Here is a 23,517-nt window from a genome sequence, read left to right on the forward strand (position 1 = left end):
GGAGCAGAGCTAATACGCATAGAAGCGAATGCTTCGGCCCATATCAACTGCCAATTAAAGAAAAAATAAATAAAGCAGATAATTTATAGGTTACAATTTAATTAAAACGTTTAATATTTGAAGGCATATGCATATCAATAATGTAATAATAAATAATGGTATTGCTTGTACTTTTGTCTTGTCTATTTTACTTGTGTGTTTGAACATTTCTCTGATTATGATATAATCGCTTGGGCTGTTTTGTTGGGGTTTTTTCATTTAAGATACTTACCGAAATTTCCTATGGGAAACAAAATAAATTGTAAACATGTTGATAAAATATCAAGCTTTATTCAAAGGAGATGATAGAGAAGTAAAACATACATTTCTGTCACTGCAATAAGACCAACACTGAATAAACCACAATATGTCATCCTTGAATTAAGTGTAACAGGTAAAAAGAGTCACACTCCATCCAACTATTTCAGCAAATCCATTAACAGTGTCGCCTTTCAATCTGAGATCAAAGGGGGTCTGAGATCAAAGGGCAATATTTCGTGTGAAAAGCGTGCTCTCTCGGATAGTATAAATTCTATAATAAGGATAAGACTGAATACACTGTACCTGTGCATTATCCAATTGCAAACGATGGGAATATTAAGTGATGTGTTTAAATTTAGCTGTTCTCGTAAAACCCATATTTCCATAGGTCGCGATGGTCATAGGTCGGAATTGTGTACGCAAAGACAAGCTTGTTACACAAAGTGTGATGGAATCAGAGCATACCAGAAGATGTTCGACGATCAGCTCCACGTGTTGGAGGCGGACGTGAGTTCCTATTATTAGAAATGATTAATGTTATTTGGTATGTGGGGGGGGGGGGGGGGATTGGGTGGTTGAATGGTTAGCACGTGCGCGCTGTACCATAAAGTCTGTCATTGAGTCAACTGGCGTGGTTTCGAATCCCCAGTTGTACGTAGCAAGGAGTAGGGTCGCCTGTCCAACTTCATGGGTTTTCTCCGGGTCCTCCGGTTTCCTACCACTGCTAAAGACCCCTACGCGCAAGCGAATTATTGAAATAAAATTAAAACCATGTGTTAGTCCCGAAATGACCTAGTTTGTGTCGAGTGGACATTAAACCCCATTTTTCTCTCTCTCTCTCTATTTGGTATGTGATTTATCTATTGTTATATAGTGATGGAATTCTGTTTCCTTGGATAGCCCTATTTACGACCCAGGTAAGAAATACAAAATATAACGGTGACGAAACTTACAGGTTATCATTAATTGCAAGATTTTTTGTTTATAATTAGGTGGAAAAGGTGATTTTGAGATTATGATTATACATTTGATTTTATTAGCTTTTCAAGTAGATCTCATCATTCTTCTCACAAAACTTTTTACAGATTCAAAATCGGATGAAAACTTTTTTTTTTATTGAGGCTCAAAGTTGCGATTTTTGACTTTTTGCGGAAGAAAGGTTTTTCAACACTTTGAAAAAGCCATTTTTGGTGGTTTTTGTGATGCTATATTTCATTTCATATCAAACCTATTAAAAATGAAGATGTAAGTTCATGAAATACAACTTTAAGGCTAATTATGCTTTCATTTTCACATTTTTGTAATAATTACACCGATTTCCACAGTAACTGCAAAATACATAGGTTTTCTCAAAAATTCCATTTTGTCAGAGCGATTTTGGTCAATTTTTTCATCAAAAATGGTCTTGTGCATGTTATATCTGAAATATTGAACCTGGTTGTTATGCATTTTAAAATCAGTAGATATCAAGTATGATTAACGAAAAAAAAAAGAGTAAAAATATATATATGCCTTCTCTCAAGAGCTGAATATATGTTCATTTTTGAACAATTTTCCGCGGCACACAATTGCCTATTTTTGGGGCGTTTTTGGGACATTAATAAAATAAGAAGGAATGGAGATACACATGTGAAATTATGGGAATATGTCAAAAAGTTTGTGAATTTTTAAAATCACTTATTTCCAATCCGCCATATATTATCAATTTTGGTTGTCATAGTAACCAAAATGGAAAAAATGCAATTTTTGACCATTTTCAACACTATTTACCATAACCCAAAAGGTCATCACCACATTTTAAAGTAAGCAGTTTAAAATATTTGTAACCCATGTAATATCAAATGATATGGATTGTGTAAGTTTGAGAAAAATATGAAGGAGTTTGGGCTGTTACCATAGCAACCACATTTATTTTTTTCCGAAAAGCATTATTTTCCAATAATCATGACATCAATATTGATAATTGTATTATTTTAAAAACAGAAGCTATTGGACAAGATTTTAAAAAATAAATAAAATGAAAATATTTATATGTCTTCTCCCAAGAGCTGGAAAGGGGTGTCCCTTTGAAGAACATTCTGCAGTAGCTAGTTGTCCATTTTGGCCATTATTAAGACATAAATAAAATATAAAAGGAATTAAGATCTTGAAGAGAAATTTTGTTTACAAGTAAATATGTTTGTGAATTTTTAAAATTACTTATCTTTACTCTTGTATATTACTTAATATTTGGTTTTTATAGCAATCAAAACGAAAACAAACACCCCAAAAAAGGCAATGTTATTCCATTTTCAATGATGTTTACCATGACAAACCAATTGATCGCCACATTTTAAGTACAGTAGCAGAAAGCTTTTTAGCATATATTTATAGCCCATGTAATACAAAATATTAAGAATTATATAATTTTAGTGAATTATTAAGGATTTTGGATGGTTGTCATAGCAACCACATAATTTTAAAAAACAGACAACTCTTGTTTCATTATCATTGTTCTCAGCATTCCTTGCTTACATTATTGTTAGAATTCTGCTTTTACATATTATTTTCTACTCAGAAGATAACATTGACCAATAAAAAATTATTCTCTAAAGACTAAAGAGTAAAAGTAGGTTACTCAGTTACTAATAGGCTATGGTAGGCCTAGTCATGTTTATAAAGGCCTAGGCCTAAAAGCTACAATTTAACTCAAAGAATTGTTATGTTTTTACTTCACTTTTGAATATTTCTATTATTCCTTCAAATTGGTATATGTAGCCCTTTGAGCAGCTTCCTTTTTTGTATATTTTAATCAATGTAAATAAATATCGAATCAAGGCCCAATCAAGGCCTTAGGTTTGTCGGTTCATTCAATTTGTTTAACTGGCCAACAAATATGTGATACTTGAGGTGTTAAATATAGTTTCCTAAAAAAAAGAAGAATTAAAATTATAATAATTAGTATGACAACTGTTATATAATGCTAAATTATTTAGTAAAACGTTTTGCTAAAATTGGGTATCCGTATCAATAGTAATAGTATAGGCCTACTATGAGTGATGATAGTATTTAGTAATTAGTATTTATTGACATGACTGACCTAATTCATAATCTATGTCGGTTCCATCATCTCAAACGAAATGTTGTAAATCGCCAACGGCAAATCCAGAAATTGAGCCATTTTTCAAATTATTTCAGCTAGTTGGTCCAACTTTATTTGGGTATAATTCCCGTTTAAGTGGATAGAAATCGATGTACTAATAGTAGTACCTATACTATCTTCCTCACGGCTGCTGTCAGTACCAAGACCCGTGTGGATGTTTTCCGGTTTCATTTCCATTCGTGTGCACAGAAATGCTTTAAAATTGGGCTTGAATAATTCAGTGAACAGCGAAATTATTATTTCAGAGCATTGAAACATTCGTCAATTTTACGGAATTTTTCAATTCTTGAAAAATGTTTGGTGTTAAAAGTAAAGACGTGTGGTCGCCGAGAGGAAATTTCCATTCAATTTTATATTTATATCCTGTCACATGGTTATAAAAGCGCGCGAATATGAGTCACGTGATGTAAACACAGTGCAAAGCCAAAAGGCGTGAAAAGAAATGGAATTAACTATCCTTATTTATTTTCAGGCAGGTCCTTTATTCATATAACATAACGCTTACTTCATAAATAAACATCGGAGTTGCCTTTCGACGTAATTTACCGCGAATATGAGTCTAAGGAACATGGAATACATTTTAGTTTTGGTGTTGAAATGACGTCATAACAAGGCAAAACTACGCGATTTATTTTTGACAAAATTTCTCATTGTATACCATTTTCAATTGCTTGGCGGGCGCACTTACCATGCTCCGCTTTTGTTGATTTTAATAGCATCAAAACGACAATAAAACGAACTTTCAATCAGTCGGGGGTGCTATATTGACAAATCGCCTAAAAAAAAGATTGCGTGAATTGAAGCGTTCAACTTGCAAAAAATGCATGGTATTTCGAAATGCCAACAAAGCACCCCCGACCAATTGAAAGATCGTTCATTTATCTTTCTAATGATATTAGAATGAAAAAATAATATTAATAATAAGTGCGCCCGCCGAGCACTTGAAGTGGGGTACCCTCGTTTAAAAACGTGACAAAATTTTTCAGCGTACGTTTATGAAATTAATAAAATGAACACATATATAAAAATTATATCAAACAAAAGAACAGGATATCGGCTTCCAAAATATTTTAAAATTATTACAAAATATTAAATAGCCACCGTATGACGTTAAGTTGAAAAAGGGTTACAAATCAGGAAAAAATGACTTTCTTCCAACGTGGGCAATGGAGCTGTGACACCAAATATTATAAGAATAAACAAATATCTAAACATGTGTTTTTTATATACATTTCCAGATCTCTTGAAAAGTACTATTATAATTTAATATTTTGAATGACGATATTGGTATTGAACAAAAAACTTGAGAAAACACTTTTCAGGTCAATTTTGAACCAAGTGGTTTCTGTCCCCCAAAATACATTTACCCCCGCCCCCCCCCCCCCCCCCGATCCCCTCCACACACGCACAAAACATTGTATTCAGAGGAAGTGCCCCAAGATGTAAAAATCTATTTTTAGAAGCCGTGTATGTCACGTTATTTGATTGAGTGCGGGTCCATTTCAGAAATAAAATAAAACCAAGTACGGACAAACCAAACCATTAGACATAATTCGAAGTCCTAAAAAAACGTTATAGGCAAAATAGTGTAATAAGGCAAAATAGTGTAATCAGCATATGGACTGTTCACCGTGTACAAAATACACGACAAACAGTGGTAACAGGTGTCCGGAAGAGTAAGCTTACCCTGCCTGGCGCCATAGCTGCATCCAAACCATTAGGCGAAATCTCGGTAAAATAGCGTGATTGGCCAATGGACTATCGGTATGCAAAATGCATGTGATGAACAGTGTTAAAGATGTAGTAGATAGACATTATCAGGGAGATTGTATACGCGTCAATTAAATATATCGAGAATAATAGCCGAGAGAGACATGTATTTGTCATTACTTACTATTCATTTACCATACATATTGAAGCCTAAGTAAATTCTTTGATTATCCTCTGCCAAATTATTTTTCCGCCGGTTGATTGCAGGGTCTGTTGTACGTTTTAACCACTCAATGTTCCCCAAACCACTTAACTATTCGATTAAGAAATAATAACTGCTTCCTAAGTCAATCTGGCAGATAATAAGATGTCGGGCTGACAGTAAGTAATACCCTCACATCTTTGCCCAGTGCCTACCCCATCCAGTATTTTTCTAGTAAGATTGGGCGTATATGCCGGTCAGGACCTAGGGCCATGGAAAATGACCGTAACTAGAGCTGACCCAACGGTCATTTTGCATGCCGGAAAGAGAGCCTTTTTTTTTTTCAAAACCCAATTTTCAAACATGGCTACGATCAACCTCCACTATGTAACTATACAATTGTACGGCCAGTACAGAATAATCCACACGTATGGAAGCCACATAATTTTGTGATTGGTGTAGAGTTGTATACAGTCGTCAACAGATTATACTGAGTGTTGTGTTGATAATTAATGATGAGTGTCTGGTAGTAGAACAATAAAAGTTAATTGATATTTGGGAATCTAATCAATGGTGTGAAGTGGTCCATTATTAATCATTCACGTATTGTCCATGTGTCATAAGAATTTTCTACAACAAAGCCGTTTACTGCTATTACGGTCACGCACGATGTAAACGAGATAATTATCATCTTCGAAAACGGCAATTGATATGAAGTACTGCTCTTGAAATCCAATCAACTTTCATATCAAATAAAAACAGCATAGAAATTACGTAAATCCTCAACAACGTACGTGTTGGGAGAAAAATGCATTTATAATTTTTTATAGCAGTATTACGGCTTTGTGGGAATTGTAGAAATTCAATCTAGAGATTAGTTAACTTGCTTACCGAAAAATTAAGAAAATTACGTATTCCAGTTCTATTGTGCAGCAATATTGATAATTCCATGTGTAGCAAAAATGTCGTGTATATGAAGTTACTCTTATACACGACAATATTTTAGGGGGCGCTAGTGTCGCTAGCTGTGAAGTTAGTTATCCGTTGGTCATAGTTATACATTATTAGGATTAACGTCACAATTCTGCGGCCCGTAATCTTGTAAGAGATGATCTAAAACCAATAAATGTGAAATATATGCCGTGGATAATTATATATATATCTTCATTTCAAAGTTATTGTATTACAACTCAAAATTATCCAGGTCAGTGTGTTTTCTATAGAACACATGGTAATTACATGTGAGCTACTGAAATGGTTTTTCTATGGCCAATTCAGCTATTTCGTTATTTAAGTAGCCAAAACGGAAGATTTAATTAATAAATAATTATCATAAGCATTACCAATATTTCATGATTAAGTCCAATATATATTTTTTTGTTTACCCCATGCTGACAAACACTGAGAAGTAGTAAGAGTGAGATTTGTACGTTTAGGGCATAGATATCTCCCGATTTGGTAAATTTCTATGAATATCGGTAAAATTCTAATTATTGCAACAAATCTAATACGAAGAGGCTAAAATCTGTAGGGACGGTGTGTTAATTAACAGGGGTGAGAAATTGACTGAGTGGTATAATTATCGCTAGGGGTGAAAAGTGTTTCTGTACCGGGGTGTTAATTAACGAACGGGTTAAAAACGACTGACACGGTGTGTATTCTTTGTTTGGTGAGTTTTCTTGAAAGCGTGTTATAACTGCACCAAAGATGTTTTATCAAGGACCAACAGGCTTTATCTGACGCGTAAGTGTTAAATCCAATTTACCGTGCGATTTCTTGTTCGACCGTGTGTTTTAAGCAGATCGGTCTTTGTTAAGTGTAGGTCTTTATACATGGATTTATACGTGCTGTAGTTACATTTGTTCGTTCTTATACGTATTTCATTTCTTGGTGAATACTACGTGTTTTATACTTCGTACCATAGTCGGGCTGCAATTATTTATATATTTGTCTTTTTTGTGGGTTTAATTTGTTTATATATTATCGTGCGTACCACTGAAGTGTAAAAGCGTGTGTCTTAAAATCAGTCGCATGCAATATCGTTATTACCGATATCCCGCTAAACCTTTATTTGATTATCCGATATATTCTAATCTCTTTTGATATCAGATGCTCTAATATGTTTTGAAAGCACAATTATAATAGGTGTCACAGATTTGTAACCTTTTTTCAACTTAACGTCATACGGTGGCTATTTAATATTTTGTAATAATTTTAAAATATTTTAGAAGCCGATATCCTGTTCTTTTGCTTGATATAATTTTTATATATTTGTTCATTTTATTAATTTCATAAACGTAAATGAAAAACGTTAATTTCCCGTGTTTTGACGTCTTTACTTTTAACACCAAACATTTTTCAAGAATTGAAAAATTCCGTAAAATTGACGAATGTTTCAATGCTCTGAAATAATAATTTCGCTGTTCACTGAATTATTCAAGCCCAATTTTAAAGCATTTCTGTGCACACGAATGGAAATGAAACCGGAAAACATCCACACGGGTCTTGGTACTGACAGCAGCCGTGAGGAAGATAGTATAGGTACTACTATTAGTACATCGATTTCTATCCACTTAAACGGGAATTATACCCAAATAAAGTTGGACCAACTAGCTGAAATAATTTGAAAAATGGCTCAATTTCTGGATTTGCCGTTGGCGATTTACAACATTTCGTTTGAGATGATGGAACCGACATAGATTATGAATTAGGTCAGTCATGTCAATAAATACTAATTACTAAATACTATCATCACCCATAGTAGGCCTATACTATTACTATTGATACGGATACCCAATTTTAGCAAAACGTTTTACTAAATAATTTAGCATTATATAACAGTTGTCATACTAATTATTATAATTTTAATTCTTCTTTTTTTTAGGAAACTATATTTAACACCTCGAGTATCACATATTTGTTGGCCAGTTAAACAAATTGAATGAACCGACAAACCTAAGGCCTTGATTGGGCCTTGATTCGATATTTATTTACATTGATTAAAATATACAAAAAAGGAAGCTGCTCAAAGGGCTACATATACCAATTTGAAGGAATAATAGAAATATTCAAAAGTGAAGTAAAAACATAACAATTCTTTGAGTTAAATTGTAGCTTTTAGGCCTAGGCCTTTATAAACATGACTAGGCCTACCATAGCCTATTAGTAACTGAGTAACCTACTTTTACTCTTTAGTCTTTAGAGAATAATTTTTTATTGGTCAATGTTATCTTCTGAGTAGAAAATAATATGTAAAAGCAGAATTCTAACAATAATGTAAGCAAGGAATGCTGAGAACAATGATAATGAAACAAGAGTTGTCCGTTTTTTAAAATTATGTGGTTGCTATGACAACCATCCAAAATCCTTAATAATTTACTAAAATTATACAATTCTTAATATTTTATATTACATGGGCTATAAATATATGCTAAAATGCTTTCTGCTACTGTACTTAAAATGTGGTGATCAATTGGTTTGTCATGGTAAACATCATTGAAAATGGAATAACATTGCCTTTTTTGGGGTGTTTGTTTTCGTTTTGATTGCTATAAAAACCAAATATTAAGTAATATACAAGAGTAAAGATAAGTAATTTTAAAAATTCACAAACATATTTACATGTACTTGTAAACAAAATTTCTCTTCAAGATCTTAATTCCTTTTATATTTTATTTATGTCTTAATAATGGCCAAAATTGACAACTAGCTACTGCAGAATGTTCTTCAAAAGGGAACCCCTTTCCAGCTCTTGGGAGATCTTAATTCCTTTTATATTTTATTTATGTCTTAATAATGGCCAAAATGGACAACTAGCTACTGCAGAATGTTCTTCAAAAGGGAACCCCTTTCCAGCTCTTGGGAGAAGACATATAAATATTTTCATTATATTTATTTTTTAAAATCTTGTCCAATAGCTTCTGTTTTTAAAATAATACAATTATCAATATTGATGTCATGATTATTGGAAAATAATGCTTTTCGGAAAAAAATAAATGTGGTTGCTATGGTAACAGCCCAAACTCCTTCATATTTTTCTCAAACTTACACAATCCATATCATTTGATATTACATGGGTTACAAATATTTTAAACTGCTTACTTTAAAATGTGGTGATGACCTTTTGGGTTATGGTAAATAGCGTTGAAAATGGTCAAAAATTGCATTTTTTCCATTTTGGTTGTCATGACAATTGGAAATAAGTGATTTTTAAAATTCACAAACTTTTTGACATATTCCCATAATTTCACATGTGTATCTCCATTCCTTCTTATTTTATTAATGTCCCAAAAACGCCCCGAAAATAGGCAATTGTGTGCCGCGGAAAATTGTTCAAAAATGAACATATATTCAGCTCTTGAGAGAAGGCATTTATATATTTTTACTCTTTTTTTTTTGTTAATCATACTTGATGGCTACTGATTTTAAAATGCATAACAACCAGGTTCAATATTTCAGATATAACATGCACAAGACCATTTTTGATGAAAAAATTGACCAAAATCACTCTGACAAAATGGAATTTTTGAGAAAACCTATGTATTTTGCAGTTACTGTGGAAATCGATGTAATTATTAAAAAATGTGAAAATTGAAGCATAATTAGCCTTAAAGTTGTATTTCATGAATTTACATCTTCATTTTTAATAGGTTTGATATGAAATAAAATATGGCATCACAAAAAACACCAAAAATGGCTTTTTCAAAGTGTTGAAAAACCTTTCTTCCGCGAAAAGTCAAAAATCGCAACTTTGAGCCTCAATAAAAAAAAAAGTTTTCATCCGATTTTGAATCTGTAAAAAGTTTTGTGAGAAGAATGATGAGATCTACTTGAAAAGCTAATAAAATCAAATGTATAATCATAATCTCAAAATCACCTTTTCCACCTAATAATATCTCGCTCATATGAACTTTTGATTTTGAATCTTCTGATGAAGACTAAGAATAAACTAATAACTAACCATATCTCTGAGTTACTGTGTTTTTGATTTACATATCCAGATCTCTTGAAAAGTAGCATTATAATTTAACATTTTCAAAGAAAAAGCTAACGAGAAACCACTTTAAGCTCAATTATGAACCAAATGATTTCTGTCCACAAAAATACATGTTGCCACCCGCCCCCCCCCTCTTCCACGGGCAACCACCCCAGTGTCCAGGGGCATCATAAACACTTATTTAAAGATGAGTAGCAGGGCTCACACTGTCAATCGCCAAAGTCGCAATTTGCGATAAAAATATGAAAGTGGCGATTAAAATTTGATTTTGGCGATAATTTGGGCGATAATGTTTTGCGGTACTTGCGATTCTTTTTGAGAGCTGGCGAAAAAATCTTAAAATTCTAATCTTTTTTAGCCTTGATTAATCATTATTGAGTGTCAATCACGTGGCGGGATACTATAAATTAATCAACTGACCGATAATCTGGATCGCGTCAATGAGTAATACTAATCAGTTGTCTTGGATCAGGGCTCACACTGGCTTTCATTTTTTTTCCGCCAACATGGATCACAATTTTTATATAAAAAATTGAGGATATTTTTTTTTCGCCAACTTGAATATTTTATCTGCCAAAAATTTATGATAAAAAAAACAAATATTGTCAAAGAGAGAGAGAGAGAGAGAAATGGGGTTTAACGTCCATTCGACACAAACTGAGTCATTTCGGAACTAACATATGGTTTAATTTTATTTCAATAATTCGCTTGTTGCAGTGGGTGGAAACCGGAGCACCCGGATAAAACTCATGCGGTTCGACAGGCGACCCTACACGTACAACCGGGGATTGGACACCACGCCAGTTGACTCAATGACAGGCCTTATGATGCAGCGCACACGTGCTAACTATTCGGCCATCCAACCCCCCTAAATATTGTCAAAGCGTAAACCAATTTTATTTTACATAAATTAAAATATCATACACAATTTACAATTTTTTTTTATTTCAGATCTATTATTTAATTATCATACATAATTTACAAAATCCTCCTTTGCTTTACATTAGCCCAATTGATAAATGACTTTTGAAGATCTGGTTGATTAGAGTGATAGACATTAAGTTTGATAAAGTATCGGGTTTTAAACAGTTTCTACTGGCCGTTTGAATTAAATTTTGTTTACTGAACCCTCGTCCACAATCAACTGGAATACACAATAATCTACTTGCAATTTTATATAGCCTACATCAAGAAAATTGTTTTTTTCGTTTAGAGTAAGTTTCAATACATCATCAATGCTGTCTAGTCTATAATCAACATGTTTTAAATAATTCCTGAATGACACAATATCTGAAACACTGTTGAATTTTCACAAATTGAACAAAACAGCCAAGGATTGTCAAATTTCCAGTTTTCTTTAAATTTTCGTGTCGCATGTACAATAGGCCTATGGTTAATTTCAGGTACCGTAACACGTGTCAGAATCATTAGTCGTGGTATCAATTTCATTTTGTCTAGAGGAGCCAACGTCAGATTGTTAACTTTAGAACACTTCGGCGGCGGTAACAAAAAAAAAACCAGACAGTTTTCTCACTCCAGAATCGTCATTATTCGACTCGTTCTTACGTTTCCGACCCATGGTCATAATATAATTTGAATTAATAATGTCTCATTAGCCATACTGATATATTTATACATGTTGTATGAGGCCACAGTAAACGAAATTCAACTATCAAAACATTCTAACTCTCTTTGAAACGGTTTGTCAGCCACCGGTCGGCCATTTTGTTTTTTTTCTTTTGTTGTAATCATGCGACATCAAATAGTCACCGCTAATCTATTTGTTACGGTTAATTAATACCAATGACTAGAGATAGACTTCATTATCAGCAATTATCAATCAGCTGACACCATTAATCTAAGACAATTGTGCAGCATTACTCATTGACACCATACATGCCAACCTGAGGAGATTGAAAATCAGAATGCCTTGTATTGAGGGTAGAGTGAGGACCGCAGGTCCAAGTTTGATCAATGCAAAGCACCGTGAGCGCTGGAGGCGCCGGAGGCTTGAAGGGCGTGGGGTTTGGGGCCCGCCCAAGGGCTCCAAGAAAATTTTGAGAAATTAGCACCTATTTAAATCAGTACCTTGTATTATTGGATAAAAACAGCTGGTGATTTAGTTCTCGTAAGAGGCTTTAATGTTTGAGCAGCTCAAGTGTTTTTTAGTTTCAAAATGTTTTTTAATGTCCGTAATACCACCGTAAGCAACACATAAATCACTGCTACAGACTAAACAAAATGCGAATTCGTCGCCTCTACGCGAGGACGTAATGGTTCCTGGAAATTCTTTGCCGTAAGTTTCCCGGTATTTTTGTCTGACATTTGTTTTGGAAGCCATTTTGTTTGTATTGACGACCGACACGGAAGTAGAAGTCATAAATTATTTATACTGGGTTTTATTTGTAATTGTAATTTGTTTTTTTAACACATGGAAAACAGCTTGAAAACATTTTTTATCGAGTCAGAAGGAAATATGGCTAAGGAAGAAGCAACAACGTTACAGGCAACTAACGGTAAACCCGCCGTGTACTGTACGAGTGTATGCGAGAATGGCTCCGCGTAGCAAATAATATCCGCGAAGTATGCAAATTAGGCACGGCCTATGACGAAATAACCACATGACATTTTAATCTCGATTAGTCCAGACATATTAGCTTATTCCATTTTACATTAATAATAATCAAAAAAACTGGAGACATGTTTTCGGCTATTTCCGTTGTTTTACCGCGAATTATGCAAATTAGACACGGCAAATGACGGAAATAACCACATGACATTTTGATCTTGATTAGTCCAGACATAATAGCTTATTCCATTTTATATTAATAATAATAAGGAAAACATGACACATGTTCTCGACTATTTTCGTTGTTTTAACGACTCATACTACGATAAACAGTATCGCCAACAGATTCACAACAAACAGCGAGAATGCCGAGACAGTCGTCAATGTAAAAATAAAACGAGAGGGATTTTATCAATCAAAAAGGTCAGGAATGAAATATAATAAATTTCTTCCAATAAATTTTAAAAAACGGAATTATAAAGAGTAAAATCGGAATTCAGAATTAGACACAGAAAATCGGAATGATTCCGACAAAATCGGAATAGTTGGCATGTATGTGACACGTTCGGGAGTATTAACATGGACCTTATAATACATGGACTGGCAACAGCTTATTAACCTAACCAGAATATATCAGAAAACCATTAGAATTTGTTTGGTTTTTATAAAGTTCTGCCCCATGCTAACGTTAACATCATGGATTTAGCTGTTCAAGTCATAAAGATTCATTGAAAATCAATTTACTTGTTCGTCTCAAGACCTTAAACATTGTGTATAAATTTAAAGTCAATCGGATATTAACTTTAGCCTCTAGAGCGTCCACAAGAATTTTCAAAGTGATCAAGGGCCATAACTTTGGCAGTAATTATCGGAAATCGCTGAAAATCAATAGGATTCTTCATCTCTTGACCTTAAACACTGTGTATAAATTTAAAGTTAATCGGACATTAACTTTAGCTTCGAGATCGTCCACAAGATTTTTCAAAGTGATCAAGGGCCATAACTCTGGCAGTAATTATCGGAAATAGCTGAAAATCAATAGGCTTCTTTGTCTCATGACCTTTTACACTTTAGCCTATAGAGCGTCCACAAGCAATTGTGGACGCCGGACGGACAGGGGCGACAACAATATACGACCACATTTCAATGTGGGCGTATAAAAACGAACTGTTGCATTGTTATTCCTGGTAAGACAAACATCTTAAGAAAACAGTAAGAAGTAAATACACAACGTGAAGGGGAAGCAAAAACAGCTAGAGACAAATTCTAGACGATCGCAAGGCTACTAAAATATGTAGTAAGAAAAGATGCATAGGTCGTACGTAGGATGTCGTGACTGGTTTTCCCATATCCGCTCTCTACGTCTGACAGAAAGGCCCGTGGTGCTATAGTTGCCACTTTTGTTTGGCCTGAGCTTGGGTGGTCACATGTTGATCTTCGCTGTCGGTACCTATTCTATTCCAAAGGCGAGAAATGGTACTGTGGGAAACATTCAGCAGCCTGGTTACATATGTCTGGTATTCACATGCTTGTAACCAGCCGATAGCGTTGTTGCGTTGGTCTTCGTTCAGATGTGGCATCACATGGCTCGTTGAGTGTTTACATATGCCTGGTCGCTAGCCTGGAGGTCGGGTGTTCGATCCCTGCATTGGCCAAGAAAGTTCATCCAGATTCTACCACTGCTACGTGTATATGACGTGACTTAAGAGATGCCCATGAGATGCGCATGCGTAGCCATCGAACTTCATTTTAGCATGCTAGCTTTCGCGGTGTAAGCATCGCTGAACTTGAACTCTTGATAATTCAGAGTTCTTTTGTTAATACATTCACAATTGAATGTACATATGAATATTTTAATTCACAATTGAATTAACCAAATTTATAATTGGTAGAAGCCAAATACTTTAGACATTTTCGTCACTAGCCATATTTCTGACGAAAAATCTAGACCACGTTGTCTGAAAATCTAATATGGCGGATAAAAGTGGTTTCGATATTGCCGCAGCTTTGTTTGATGGTAACAAAACACCGGCTAAAAATAGTCAGAAGAAGCGAGGCAATATGGCTAATAACAATAACGTTAAAACGAGTAATAAAGACACTGTTGAGCCAAAAGACTTACTACTAATAGACTTGGAGAAAACTCCGCTAAAAGTAGGTCAACGAAATGAACACATGGCCAGTGGCAGTGACCATTATGATCGAGATACAGACAGTACCGGTGATACGACAGGGCCCAAAAACAAATCTGAAGATACGGTTTCAATGAATTTGTTTAAGACTGAGATGAATAGAATGCGCTCTGAATTAAAAGGTTTACTTGTCAATTCCGTCAAACAATTATCGAAGAATAATTCAACTCGGGACAGTAAAAACAGGAAGCGACGTCATAATGTAAACATTCATGATATCTCTCAGAGTGAAGATGAAACAGACTCCGGTAAATCAGGGGATATGTCAAATATGACTCAGAGACGCTATAAAATTCCAAAATTGTCCGACAAACGTCAAGAAGATGTGGGTGAGCAAATTAATGAATTGCTCGAGGAAAATGATGACAATGAACCGCCGGTGGGCGATTGTGAAGTGGAAGATAATGGTGAATTCGTAGCGAGTCTCGAAAGTGAATACATTGTGCAAGATAAGGTTGGGAGAGACATTAATCCTAATTTAGCTAAAATAGTTAATAATTTGTTTAACAATAATACTTTGGAGGGTCAAGTGAATAAGAGGAAAAAGCAACCAGACCAGCTAATTTGGAAGTGTATTTTTCCAGAGTAAATAAAGAAATATGGGGCTGTGGAAATGTTAAACCCATTACACGGTCAAAGGACATTAAATTGCAAAAGTTGGGGGAAAAGATTGTCAAAATCTCCTATTCAGTAACTTCTCTAACTGATCAACTGTTGACTTTAAAGAAACAAATGCCTAAAATGGCAAAACAAGATTTGAATGAAGCGACAGAGGGCAACAAAACTGTTCAGTTACAAATAACCGAGGCCATTCGAACAGCTATGGACTCGTTGGCAATACTGGGTGCTGCTTTGACAGATTTTAATCAAGGTTGTAGAGATTTATTTAAGCCAGATCTGAGGCCCAAAACTAAACCGATTTGCAATTTTTCAAACAATTTGGAAGTTGGAGCGGGACAATTGTTGTTTGGTGAAGATCTTAATAAAAAATTGAAAGATCTTAAAGATACTGATCAGGCACTTGGATTCGGCTACAATAACAGCTACAATAAAAGTGGACCAAAGCCTTTTTTAGAGTCGGGCTACAAGAGAGGGCCACAGAGGGGGAAGAGAGCTCCACCACAGAGGAAGAAGTAATTCGTTCTGTTGAGAAAAATCCAAAACTTTTGAAGGTAAGTGATTGGAAATTTACTCATAGATCATGGGAAATATTTATAAGTTGTGTAAAATTTTATTTGCCAAATTTAATACTCAATTATAAGGCTGGCAATTTGAAAAATAATTTAGAGTTTTGGAAAACAATGACCTCTGACAGAAATATTTTAAAAGCCATTTGTGGTACTGAAATTGAATTTGCAAATAAACCAAATCAAGTAACTGTCAGTTATCCATATAAGTTTGCAAAAGATAAACAAATAGCAATTTCTGATCAAATATTTAAGATGATAAACAAAAACATTATTGAAGTATCAAAGCATGAAAACGGTGAATATATATCTAATATTTTTACAAGAGACAAGGATGGGTCATTAAGAATTATATTAGATTTGAAAGAATTGAATGATGAGGTCATTTATAGACATTTTAAGATGGAAACTTTACAACATGCTGTTGATCTAACAAGCCAACAGTGAGGCTGATGTCCCCCGCCGAAATAGGAAAATAATTAGAGGACACATATAAATTTATCACAAATTATCTTTTACAAAGTATTGAACAATCAAACAGTATATCTTTACTTATAGTCTAACAATCAAAGTAGGAGAGTTATTGTTTTCCAAAGTCTCGACCAATCAAATTGCGTATCGCTCTGCTTACCCTGAGCAGAAAATGCTCATTATCAAACTTAGTCAAGGTATTACTGTAATGAAACTATACACCAAGTTTCATCAATCTCACTTAATTAGAACTAAAGTTATCGTGTCCCAAAGCATCAACCAATCAAATTGCTTATCTCTGCTTACCCTAAGCGGAAAATGCTCATCTTCGAACTCCATCAAGGCATTGACCTAATCAACACATACACCAAGTTTGAACATTCTAGCCCAATTAGGAAGAGAGTTATCGTGTCCCAAAGTATCAACCAATCAAATTGCTTATCTCTGCTTACCCTAAGCGGAAAATGCTCATCTTCGAACTCCATCAAGGCATTGACCTAATAAACACATACACCAAGTTTGAACATTCTAGCTCAATTAGGAAGAGAGTTATTGTGTCCCAAAAAGTGTGACGGACAGACGGACAGACAGACAGACGGACAGACAGACGGACGAACCCATTTTAATAGTCCCCTGCTTTCTTCGAAAGGCGGGGGACAATTAAGCCAAATTGCTTTATGGCATCAATTGATTGGACGGATGCATATTTTTCTGTAAATATTGCTCAGTCACATAGAAAATATCTTAAGTTTTATTTTAATAATATTTTGTATCAATTTACATGCCTCCCCAATGGCTTGGGCTCGGCACCTCGTTTATTTACGAAAATAACAAAAGTTTTGTTTTCTCATCTAAGAAAGATGGGTCACATGAACACATCTTTTATAGATGACTGTTTGCTTGTGGGTGACACATTAGAAGAGTGTAAATTAAATGTAATAGACACAGTCAATAGTTCAATACAAGCTGGATTTACTGTACATTCTGGAAAATCAGTATTTGAGCCAACACAAGTAATTATTTATTTAGGCTTTATACTAAATTCTGTAGATATGACCATAAAATTGACAACTGAAAAAGCTCTTAAATTAAGAAATTCTTGTCAGCAGTTGCTTGTTTCTAAAATTATCACCATTAGACAGTTAGCAGAAGTTGTTGGTCTGATGGTAGCCTCGTTTCCGGGTTTTCAATATGCACCATTATTTATTGCAGATGTGATAATTATAAAACTGAGGCATTAAAACATAACAAGGGCAATTTTGATGCAAAAATTGAATTGCCATATGACTGTAAAACCGATTTGAATTGGTGGGTTAAGAATATACTTAGGCCGTGTTGAATTGATTACTTGTTTCTCCTGCCACCACTCTGGCAATCATGTGCGGTAGTGCGGTAAACACAACACAAAGTGGGTTTCAAAACACAAAGTGGTCTGGCATAATACCTATATAGTCTGAGGGTTGTGTACCATTTTTAATAATATTATAAATAATCTAGTTATATTATTGGTTAGAATAAAAACACAGATAATATTTAATTAAATAAATTTAATAACAAACTAAAATTTGGTAACAAGTGGCTTCTTTGTTTAACTTTATAAAAAATTAAATAACCATATTTTGATATAAATTTTCCGTATTCTTGTGTTAAAATACAATGGAAACATTCCAGTTATAATTTGATTCGCTTGTTGAGTTGTAGATGGTTTCGATAATATCATCGAACGTGAAAGTGCTGGGAATAACCACCAAAGTCGAGTCGAGATAAGTAAATTCGCGTACCGGTCGGCCTAATTTATTTATTGATGTTCAAGGAAATAATAGTGGTCCCGTTTGTTTGTTCGTTTGTTAAACTCCAGAAACGAGCGAACGGGGCCACTATTATTTCCTTGAACATCAATAAATTAGGCCGACCGGTACGCGAATTTACCTATGTCCCGGCATAGCTCACCATTTTGTAAGGTGTGCGTTATTTATTACACAAGAAATGATTGGGTAATACTTGAATAATAATGACATGAGTTATAATTTTAGCCAATGAAAAAATTGATTATTCAGGTTCGCGGTTGAAAATTAGCGATTGTCTTACAGTTTATAATATGCTTTCTCATTAGCCGAAATGACTGCTACACGCGCCATTTTGCGGAATTCATCCAATCATATACAGTGTAACTTATTCCATAGTATGCGGGCCCCTACATGTGTATTATCAACCGGATCCATTCACTTGATTTGATATTTGTTTATTCGGTGCAATGCCTATTTTCTGTCTTGTCCGCAGGTTTATCTTGTAGATTTTTGTTTTGCATGTAGTGCGGCCCCCTGCACTTACTTATTTAGTTCGTAACGAGGAATAAACAACGAGAATTGACTTCTGATGTTTGGTAGAATTTTATTTAGATGTTATTAACGTAATTTTTTGAATATTTTTTTTTGTGTTAAAAACGTAAGCGCACGATTTTCGGGGTCCTCGACCTAAGCGCGCGGGCGAGGAGAAACAAGGAATCAATTCAACACGGCCTTATTGAATTTAAAATGATGAAAAATTCTAACCCCGATTTTATTTTAAGATCAGACGCCTCAAGATTAGGGTGGGGTGGAATATTTGATAATCAGGTCACTGGTGGTCATTGGTCTATAGATGAGAAGACCAAACATATTAATCATTTAGAATTGTTAGCAGCAAAGTACACTTTGATGACATTATGCAAAGAACTAAAACATGTTCATGTGCAGATGCAAATTGATAATACTACTGCAGTCTCCTATGTTAATTCTCAAGGTGGAAAAGTTTCTGTATACCATGAGATTTCTAGAGAAATGTATGAATGGGTCATGTCTAGAAACATTACTTTGTCCGCTACCCACATTGCAGGCGTGTTAAATGTAGAGGCAGATGAACAGTCGAGACTAAAACATGATTATTCAGAATGGGAACTGAATTCTAATGTTTTCCTAAAGATTTGTAATCATTGGGGCTTGCCTACAGTGGATCTGTTTGCATCTCGGTTGAATTTTAAAGTTCTAAATTATTATGCCTATAAACCTGACCCATTTGCTAGTGCAATAGATGCATTCTCTGTATCATGGAAGAATTCTTTCTTTTATGCTTTTCCACCTTTCTGTCTCATGGGTCGAGTGTTAACTAAGATTGAACAGGATAAAGCTACTGGCATACTTATTGTTCCTTGGTGGATCACTCAGTATTGGTTTACCAAATTGACTAGAATGTTAATAGATTTTCCTTTTATTTTGCCTAGATCAGAAGTCTTGTTAACACATCCATTGAAGGATCCAATGGTTCACCTACCAAAGATGAAGTTTTTGGCTGTTTTGGTGTCGGGAGAGCACATGAAGACAGAACTCTTTCTAAGCAAGCTAGAGAAATCTTATCTTCCTCTTGGAGACAATCTACCAAGCAACAGTACAGTGTTTACGCAAAACAGTGGTTTTGTTTCTGTACTAAAAGGAAAATTGATCCCTTTTCAACGGATACAGTAAATGTGATTGAATTTCTAACATCTCTATACAACAAAGGATTGAAGTATAGTGCAATTAATACGGCCAGGAGTGACCTGTCAGCTTTTGTTTTTATTGACCGTAAACCGGTTGGAACTCTTCCGGTGATTATCAGGTTTCTTAAAGGAGTGTATAATCTTCGACCTTCTTTGCCAAGAACAGGTGTTACTTGGGATGTCGATGTTGTTTTGAAACATTTAATAACTTTATCCCCAGTGAGGAAACTTTCTTTAAAAATGTTAACGTTTAAGTTACTTTGTTTAATGGCGTTATTATCTGGCCAAAGGATCCAGACCTTTCAGTTATTGGATATCAGGAATATTTCAATTACTAAAGGAGCTATTAGAATTAGAATTGGTGATTTTCTAAAACAGACTCGCCGCGGTTATCAACAGAGTGAAATTGTGCTTAAGTGCTACCCTCCAGATAGGAGGTTATGTGTTGTAACGATATACAAGGAATATATTCTGAGAACCGAGACTTATCGTGGAGATTATACAAGTTTATTTCTGAGTCTGAATAAACCTTTCAAACCGGTATCCAAGGACACATTGTCAAGCGAAAACAAACTTCGGCAAAAAGTATGACCAGTCACAATTAATGACCCTACATTTAAAACCAATCATGAATTTCTTTTATCCTTACATAGTGATATTCAAAACAAGTAAGATTTATGGAAACAACGATCCCGTTCAAATAAAAAATGATGAAAAATGGGCTGTGCGTTTCTTGTTTTGAAGAGTATATTTTTCCTTTTTCAGATCACACACACGAAAGATACACCCTAACTGTAGAACACCTCAGATCAAACTTAAAATCAAATGGGATATTAAATCCAAGCTTCTGAACATCGTTACAGTCCTGGATTTAGTTCAAAACATTACAAACGCACACAAACACAAACATACACACAGACAGGGGTGATGGTTCTTAAAAGTAGATAATAATTGGACATCTAGAGGATCCACAAGCCAAAAAAACACAATTTTTTCTACAATGATCGTCCGTAATCCAGGAAATTACAGTCCGATATGCGCGAATATGGAATGGAACCAAGATCTTAAGCATACAAACATACATTTTTTTAAGCTTCATCAAAATCAGATCAAAATTGTGACCTCTAGTGGATCCACAATCTGTGTATTACATATACTCTTCAAAAAAAGTAGGGGATATTCAGAAACAATACAAAACTGTTTAAATGCACTGCTGTTTTTATTAGAGGTAATCAGTGTATGTTAATAACAATAACAGGCCAATTGCCCATGCATGAACATAAACAGTTCATATGGGTGGCTTATCTGACAGACCCATTTCACTCGCAAAGAGATACACTGTCAAAAGTAATTGCTCCACTAATCCTAAGACATTCAGTAATTCGTCGTGGCATGCTCCTAATCAACCGTCCAATCACGATTTGGGGCAATCTGACCCACTCCTCTTGCAGTGCCATGGCCAATTCTTGCAGTGTTGATGTTGACATCAATGAACACGTCTCCCTTCCTTGAACAATATACAAGTCCATTCTGCCAGTCATGGTGATTCCTCCCCACACCATAACAGACCCACGCTTATTTACATGCCTCCAAACGCGAGCACGCCTATTGGTGAAATCCAATTTCTACACTGCCCACACCATTGATGCTTGTTTGCCATGTGCTGGTGAGTTAATGGAGGCACAACACGCGGTCGTCGCACATGCAAATGGGCTGCATGTAGCCGATTTCTAATCGTTTGGGGTGTAACTCGAATTCCTGTGACTTGGTACAAGTTTACAGAAAGCTGATTGGCCGTTTGTCCTCGATTTCCCAGGATCTGTGTACGAATGTATCAATCCTTGGCTTGTGTAGAGGCTCTAGGACGACCTGAACAAGGTCTATCATCAACATTGTTTGTTTGTTTGTACCGGTTCCACAGCCTGCTGATCACAGACTGTGACACATTAAGCAGGTTGGCTACTGCTCGCTGTGTAGAACCCATTTAAAGCATGCCAATAGCACGTAGACGTTCATCCTGTTGAAGACATCTCATTGCAAATTAAACTTAACACACTTAAGCAAAGACACGCTAAACAGTAAGTCTTATGCAAGAACCGATAGGAAAGAAAACATGGATAGGATAAACCAGCACGCGGCAGTTTGCATCAACCCTTCCTTGTAGTGTCAAATTTGACAATGAACCCCTCCCACGTGGATGGCGCTATTGCATGTCACATGTGCAGCTCAGTGGTTCTGTTGGGGCAATAAGTTCTTCATCTGTGAACATATTCTCAAAGCATGTCAAGTGTCCATGACTATTTATCATATCACAACCTGCATATGTATTTGCATTTCAATATCCCTACTTTATTTGAAGAGTATATAATCGTTTCAAATGACTTTAGGTTAATACCCAGAGTTTAAGGTCTTGAGATGAACAAGTACATGTGTATTGATTTTCAATGAATTTTGATAACTTCAGCAGCTAAATCCATGATATTAAATGTTTTGTATACTAAACGTTAGCATGGGCCAAACAAATTCCAATGATTTTCTGATAATTAGATTTTAGTGTATTATATATATATAAATGTCTCATTACCAACAAAAGTAAAAATATGCAACAACTCTTGTTGACTGCCTGGACGATTAAGCTGCTGTGGGCATATGTTTCGTTGCCTAGCAACCTATCTTTTGAGAATCGAAGACTACCATTTTTATACCAGGGCTTGCCACGAGACGCGAGCAACTGCTCGCGCTCGTGTAAATCTACATTTAAGAAAACCCTGTAAAAATAATCAAAATATTGACAAGTTTATTGCCGAAACTAACCCAACAATGTCAATAACGTCATAAATTCGTCTGTCAAACTGAGATTCACCCAGCTGCACGCGGCATTTCCTCCTGAAATTTGATTGGCTAATAAAGTTACTCGCAACTTGTGTTACTAAAAATACACTTTAGACCTGAACGTCATGACTGGTTTTCCTACGAACACCAGTAACAAACACGTGATAATCGAGTCTAAAGTAAAGAATGTTTACATCCGGCATTTGGCATTCACGCTAAATGAACACGTTTCAAACTAATATTTATCGGTATTTCCTATTTTATCAGAACTTCGGTTTTTATTCCATTGTGCAGTCGTATAATTTTCAATCTAAGCGTAATAATGGCCAAAGGCAACCTGATTGCCCTATCCACATTTATTTCGTGGGGTGAAGAAATCCATACGGAAATTGGTTTTAATAA

At 35.0% G+C, this 23,517-nt stretch overlaps 1 protein-coding gene across 2 annotated transcripts in view; it reads left to right on the forward strand.

Moving 5' to 3' along the window:
- The window catches only part of LOC126811314 (uncharacterized), a 69,417-nt gene extending 48,443 nt beyond the window's left edge, over nucleotides 1–20,974 (forward strand). For both annotated transcript variants that reach the window (XM_056098532.1, XM_056098533.1), the window contains one exon: nucleotides 20,029–20,974. In XM_056098532.1, the coding sequence (XP_055954507.1) occupies nucleotides 20,029–20,874 (846 nt within the window). In that variant the 3' untranslated portion in view covers nucleotides 20,875–20,974. The remainder of the gene's footprint in view (nucleotides 1–20,028) is intronic.
- Nucleotides 20,975–23,517: the final 2,543 nt, after the last annotated feature.

Source organism: Patella vulgata, chromosome 2 (assembly GCF_932274485.2).
Source record: "Patella vulgata chromosome 2, xgPatVulg1.2, whole genome shotgun sequence".
NCBI lineage: Eukaryota > Metazoa > Mollusca > Gastropoda > Patellidae > Patella > Patella vulgata.